The sequence below is a fragment of the Palaemon carinicauda genome, chromosome 13, assembly GCF_036898095.1.
Source record: "Palaemon carinicauda isolate YSFRI2023 chromosome 13, ASM3689809v2, whole genome shotgun sequence".
Taxonomy (NCBI): domain Eukaryota; kingdom Metazoa; phylum Arthropoda; class Malacostraca; order Decapoda; family Palaemonidae; genus Palaemon; species Palaemon carinicauda.
Genome location: NC_090737.1, coordinates 71,700,839 through 71,707,862, shown reverse-complemented (window position 1 = coordinate 71,707,862; position 7,024 = coordinate 71,700,839). Strand labels below are relative to the sequence as shown.

Here is a 7,024-nt window from a genome sequence, read left to right as displayed (position 1 = left end):
GTGGTGCTTCTTCCCACTAGTACTGGTAACAGTTGTAACAGTTGTCTAAACCTTGTTAAAGGATTATATAGCTGTATGCTAGCTTGCACTGATTTCTTCTCTTAAGTAAAAAACGTATGGTTTGCATTCATGAAGGAAGAAATCTAAATTAGGCTGTCCCTGCCCATTAGAAATCTCTATCTATACTCCTGGAAGGAAAGACCATTTGTTTGAAAGAATTAGCTCTCTTCTGCTTAACAGATCTACTGGGATGTTCAATCTTCATGGTATAATCCAAGGGAGGACTATCCCTTTCAAATTTCTCTAACGCATTAGCACTTCAGCTATCTAGAAGAGAGATTCCAACTTGGTTCCCCCATTTCCGAATATACAGTAATCTAATTCCGTCTTGTCTGAAAACACTGCTACTCGCTTTCCTAGTACCGTAACTACTAAGCCGGAAGGACTTTAAACACAACTAGAAGTTCCAGGCAACTGACATGAAGCAGGGATTCTTGAGTTGTTTATTTCCTTGACAGATGGAGATAATCTAGGGTTGCTCCCCAACCTTATGAAGCATCTGTGAACAGAGAGAGATTGGGAATCCTTACCTCCAAAGAAATTCCCTGGGATAATCAAAGAGGATCGTTCCACCAAATCAGTAGTTAAGTTGATTCTTCATTACTGTACTGGAATAGAGATTGTTTCAATATTGAATATCTATTGTCGACTTTGATTCAAATGTAATGCTTTTATCTTTAGGCAATGCCTCGGCACAAATTTCTTATAAAAAGCTATGGTCACTAGCAGCCTCATCCACATTGAACTAAAGTTGACCTTACCTTCTTGAATTTCCCCTACAACTGCAGGAAAGAATGAAAACTCTTTTCCTACAGAAAAACCTGAAAAGGAACCGATACTATTATCATTTCCCAATAAGAATATTTTGAGTCGGGATCAGAAGAGACTTCTCCAAATTGACCCGGACTCCCAACTTTTCAGTAACCTCAGTGCCCAAACTTGTTGAACCCGAATCCTTTCAAGCAAAATGTTCAAAAGTAGCTAAACATCCATATATAAGATAACCTGATACCCACAAACCTTATCACTTTGAAACGAGAGCCATTATCTGCGTGAAGACTTTTGGATCTACCATCAGACTGAGGCATATGCACTCGAGTTGGTAAACTTTCAAATATCTGCAAACCAAAGGAATTTCCTCAAATCTAAATGAACATTGATGTGAAAGTAAGCATATGTTACATCTACAGTATTGAACTCATCCAATCTCCTTTCTTTACTGCCCACAGCATTATGGAGGGTGTTTCCATCGGAAACTTGGTTTAGAATTGTAGCCTAGACTTGTTGAGATTTGAGACACCTAGTACTGGTCTCTAACCTCCCAAAGTTTTGGTAACTCCAGTGGGAATAACCTGTTGTAAAACCCTGGAGATAGTTTCAAAACCTCTGCTGTAGCATTTTTCTGTAGAGGTTTGCCAATCCTTAACTTCAAAACCTGGGAATGCACTGGTTGAGCAAAAATGGAGGCAAAAGTGGCAAGGAAGAAAGAAGGGGCTTTAAAGAACCATTGAAACAGCATCCCTCTATTGATGATGCTAGTCAGTGAGAGTTGTTCCTAGATAAATAAAGGCTTGCCTGATGACCAAACAAGAAGAGTAGAAGCAAGTGCCAGATCAGCAGAAGCATAAAACATTATTAAGTAAGGCATTGGTAGTTGCATAAATATTGGGTTTATTACTTATATAAGACAGCATATCTTTCTTAGTATTCTTACACTTTAGCCAAGAATTTCCTATACTGCTCCACTGAGCATGGACAACACCTTGCCCACGTATGGTCTGGCAAATATACTTGTCTGCTACAAAAAAAAAAAAAAAAATAAATAAGTAAAAAAGGAAAGATTTTCAACTTTAACACTAGACATACAATATAGTACTTTAAACACACTTGCTGATTCTCTCATGAGAATTTGTCCAGACTTAGCAAAAGGAAAAGTCTCAGAAATAAGCTTATAAAACAAAACACAGGGCATTCTATTGAAATAAACATAGCAAACATAGGCAAAGGAAGACACTTTTAGAAACGTCTAGCACAGCCATGGTGGAGCACATGTCCACACGTCTGAACTTGGAGGTGGCTATGAAAGAATTGACTGACAAGTGCCCATAACCCAACTAGCCTCTCAACACTTATTTATAAAGCTATTCACAACATTTGACATCCATATAAAATACTGGGGTTTGTATCCTCATTGGAACAAACAAGTTTTATGTTCTAAAAACTGATTTAATAACTTATACTTTTTCTTTTGTGTTTCCATTTAATTACCTTATACATGGTAGTTTTAAAATATAAGTACAGTTCAGTACTATACATCCATAATATTACACTTGGAAAAAAAAATAAAAAAATTCATAATCTTGTGTATCTTTATTCCATTGCTAAGATATGCATTACCTATTCAGCATTACACAGCCAAATATACAGACTAAAATATACCATTGAAAATTGCGACAAAAATAATTTATTGTGCAGTGCTCAAATAGAGCTAATTTAGCAAAAAATGTATTTTAATTAAATCTATTGCTTAAATAATAAAACCTAATTTGTAATTATTTAACTTAAGCTGTTCTTAAGTGAATACCAAAGGAACATCTATAATAATGTGCTTGATTTGTAAATGATAAAACCATCTATTGTATTCTTCATTAATGAAAAATATTAATTTTTAAGATAATAATCATTTGGTGAAAAGCAGGCCTGAAGAACAAACCCACGTAAAGTTACTTAACAGTAAGTTAAATTCCTCTCCTTACAATTTATATTTTGACATCAACATACCATTCGTACTGACAAATAATACTCACTCGGGATAATTCTTAAAGCTTAGCTTTTAATGGTCAGTTTAACTCTTGAAAGGCCATAAGCTTTCTTCCATAATTATATAAAAACTTCCAAGTTTAAGTCTTTACCATAGACTAAAGGCTCAAAACCCAGAGTATAAATAAAAATTTCTGGGATACACCACCTATTACCATATATTAATCACAAATTAAAAATCTGGAATACATCATCCCTTACTCTTTATAAATTTCTAGTTAACACATACACAACAGATTAAAAATATAAATATATTTATAAATTTATATACAGTAACAATACATTACCCATTAGATGTAATTTTAAACCTCACTATCATCAAGAACAATACAATTATGTACAAACACATCAGTTTATCAGTTTATTAAAACCATATTTTTCTTAAAATGTTTCAGTTCAACAAGTACTAAATGTATTATTCTAACAGTGAATGTCTTCTAATAAATCGTTTTTTATTTGCAACTAATATTCTTAACTCTTTTGAAATACAGAGTAACACAGTACAGTTAAATTTTAAGATAATTTTATTTCCTTTTACAAATGCCAATAAAATATTATCCTGCAAAAAAAAAAGAAAAAAAAAGAAAAAAAAAAACGGTGGCCACTTAACCTCAAAAAGAAAATAAATGTACACAATGAAATAACATTATGTGTTTTTAGTACCCACCTTCAACTATAAAACACAACTCGATGAGTGAAAGCATCTAACGGTAACTGAGATCCAATATTTTGTGACTCAGCAATAAAATTATCTGAAAACATTTCATAACCAAGGGAATCAAAACACTTATTTTTTTCTAGATAAACTTGAAACACTTCTGTTTGTCATGTGGAAGTCTAGTTTTAAAAAGGACTGAGTCAACCCTGTACTGAGTGTTCAGGAGAGGATTATACCCATATACCTGAAAAGTAAAATGTACATCAGTGTGGTGCATTAACTAAATTTCTTTCAACATAGGTTTTAAATAATTATTCACCTTTAATCATCATCATTAAGCAGTTATATCGATAAAATTCTTCTTACAGCGCTCATACTTTGATCATGAATGGTTTTGTCAATTTTGAAAACAATAAATCAAAGTTTTAGATAACAGGACCATCATACGATGCGTTAAATTCCCAAAGTGACATATGCGTCAGTACAATACTGTACACCCTAATTGAGCAAAGTAGCATAAAGTATTTCTACATTCTTCTCTCTTGATTGGATTGATTTTGAAACTCCAGCAGAGATTACTCCTCAAGTTAATCTATATTGAGCCAGGGTCAGATTTTCATCATCAATTATCTATGCTGACAGGATTATTTTTATTGTCCTATTTGTTATCATGACTACACAAAAAAAAAAGCTGTACAACAATTTTAAGATATTTTGTCAAATAGGGAGAAGAATTGGGAAGAACTGCTTTATCTTGGAGATTTGAAACCTTCAAATGCCCTAGTTATTAGTATTGTTAATAAGGTTGTATGACTATTAATTAGAAGTAGCAAGATTTATCCTTATATTTTTCTTTTATTTTTCACATTACATTTTGACATCTATAAAGGATAATATTGACGTACTGTGGAGTGATAAAATCCTCAGCCAGATTTTAAAAAGATCACTTTTATAAGAAATGTTCAGTTTCTTTGTGTTTTGAAGTTTATTGTTTGTGTATTTCATGTTAAATTTACTGTTAATTTATTTTTCTTTGATGAAAGCATCATAGATAAATTAGTCATATTTTATGGAACGAATGATGAAATTAAAAGTAAGGTACTCAACTTTAATGTTTAAGGTATCGACCAATTTTCTGTACTTTTAGTCATGCTTTTAATGTAATATCAAATATAGTCAAGAAAAATACAAATTACTTTATATATCTTTTCATTTTATCATCAATGTTATATTTGTAATAATTATAAATGGTTCCACTCATTAACCATTTAACTGTCTCATATTTTTTGTTTTAGGTTTGTGCAGCACCCTACACCCAATAGGGAGCCACTTGACAGTAGTTCATAAACTGACTGTAATCGTATTTGTGTTTTGAACACAATCAATTAGGAACTAAGACCAGGAACCACAGATGATGTGTACTGTAGAGAAGGATAAGGAAACAAACAGGCATATGCTACTTTTCAGTCATTGTGATTAGAAACTGGATTATCCACAATGGACTCAGAACCTCTTCCAGAAACAAGAACCAAGTTGGACATTTTATGAAAGGTCAGTGTTCAATGACAACCAGGTTCAATGTGATACCTCTGTTAGAGAGCATACACCCTTTATGGGGAAGAATGTTTGTAAGTGTGTTGCGGTTTGTGTGTAATGAAGTGCTGAGAAACCACCAACCAATGTTTAGTCTTCTGTGTATTTAAACTGTAAAACTGAAAAAAAAACTAGCTTTATAACATTGTACTGTCAAAGTTCTTCAAGAAGTGTTATCTCAAATAAAGTGAGCTTAACCAGTTTGTAAGTGACCATAAAATGGCACACCTGACATTCCAACAAGAGTACATTAAATACCACCCATGACTGCATCGAGTATTCTTACAACTATTCCTGTGTAATGATGTACCGGTGGAACTAATCCGCTAAGTGGCTCTGTGGTGAAAGGGCACATTATTGCTGGGCCACTAGCTTGACAGCCGACTGTAAACGCACTATCAAAGGCTTTTATATTTCTTATTTTGTTTAATTTCTGGTGTACAAAAGACAATTATATATTATTATTTTATTGATAATCATGTTGTTTGCCTTTGCTTCTAAACTATTGTATGATGATAAGGTATGAGAATGAAAATCTCACAAACAGAAGTACTTCATAGTCCTGATAATACTACAATGGTATTAAAAATAAGGTATTTATTATATATCTATATCTATATATATATATATATATATATATATATATATATATATAAAATATATATATATATATATATATATATATATAATATATATATATATATATATATATATATGTATATATATATGTGTGTATATATGTATGTATATATATACATACACACATATATAAATAAATATATATATATATATATAATATATATATATATATATATATATATATATATATATATATATATATACATATACATACATATAACATATATATATATATATATATATATATATATATATTTACATACATATATATGTGTGTATATATATATATATATATATTAAAAATCTTAGTTTTTTATTACCATTGTAGTATTATCAGGTCTATGGAGCACTTCTGTTTGTGAGATGTTCATCCTCATATCTTACCATAATACAATAGTTTAAAAGCAAAGAAAAAAAACATGATCACCAATAAAAATATATGCACATATATGTGTTTATATATATATATAAACATATATATATATATATATATATATATATATATATATATATATATATATATATAAATATATGGGGGAAAATCAAAACAATATCGTGCTCAATTAGAAATAAATTTCTACCTCATACTTGGGATGGAACCCTAGCCCCTTCAAATGAAAGGCTAGGTTGCTTCCAGCCATGCCACAAGAGGTGCAAAAGAGGTCGGAACGTAACTGCTAACTGCAGGTAAATCCTGAACTGCAGCTAGCAGTTAGGCTCCGACTTCTTTGGAGCCTCTGGTGGCATGGTTGGAAGCGACCTGGCCTTTCATTTGAAGGGGCTAGGGTTTGATCCCAAGTATGAGGTAGAAATTTATATGTATATATATATGTATATGTATATATATATATATATATATATATATATATATATATATATATATATATATATATATATATTTCAACTGTAATCGAACAGTTTAACATGCTTCTTCAGAAAGGCCTATAAAAGAAACAAAGGAAATATAATAAATCACTATATTTTGACCAATACACATTGGCCCTCTTCAGGGTGTAAAGTAAAAATGAGGAATAAAATGGACAGTGAAGGCAAAAGGGTGTTTATAATTGTTCTAAGTTTTTTTTTTATTTTTTAGGTGCTGGAAGGATTAGCCAAATTTAATTACATCCAGGTGCGTCTTCGTATTGTTGAGCCGCTCGGAGGATGTCTTGATCTCTGATGCATATCTGATGGTCAGTCTTCGTGGATTACCTTCTTTATGACTGGGTTGAGAAGAGTATTGACCACTGTGGC

General features: G+C 31.5%; 1 protein-coding gene across 4 annotated transcripts in view; it reads right to left on the bottom strand.

The window, feature by feature from the left end:
- Positions 1–2,415: 2,415 nt before the first annotated feature.
- botv (exostosin like glycosyltransferase 3) overlaps positions 2,416–7,024 on the bottom strand; it is a 449,715-nt gene continuing 445,106 nt past the window's right edge. For all 4 annotated transcript variants that reach the window (XM_068385646.1, XM_068385643.1, XM_068385647.1 and 1 more), the window contains exon 12: positions 2,416–3,782. In XM_068385646.1, coding sequence (XP_068241747.1) covers positions 3,678–3,782 — 105 coding nt within the window. In that variant the 3' untranslated portion in view covers positions 2,416–3,677. The remainder of the gene's footprint in view (positions 3,783–7,024) is intronic.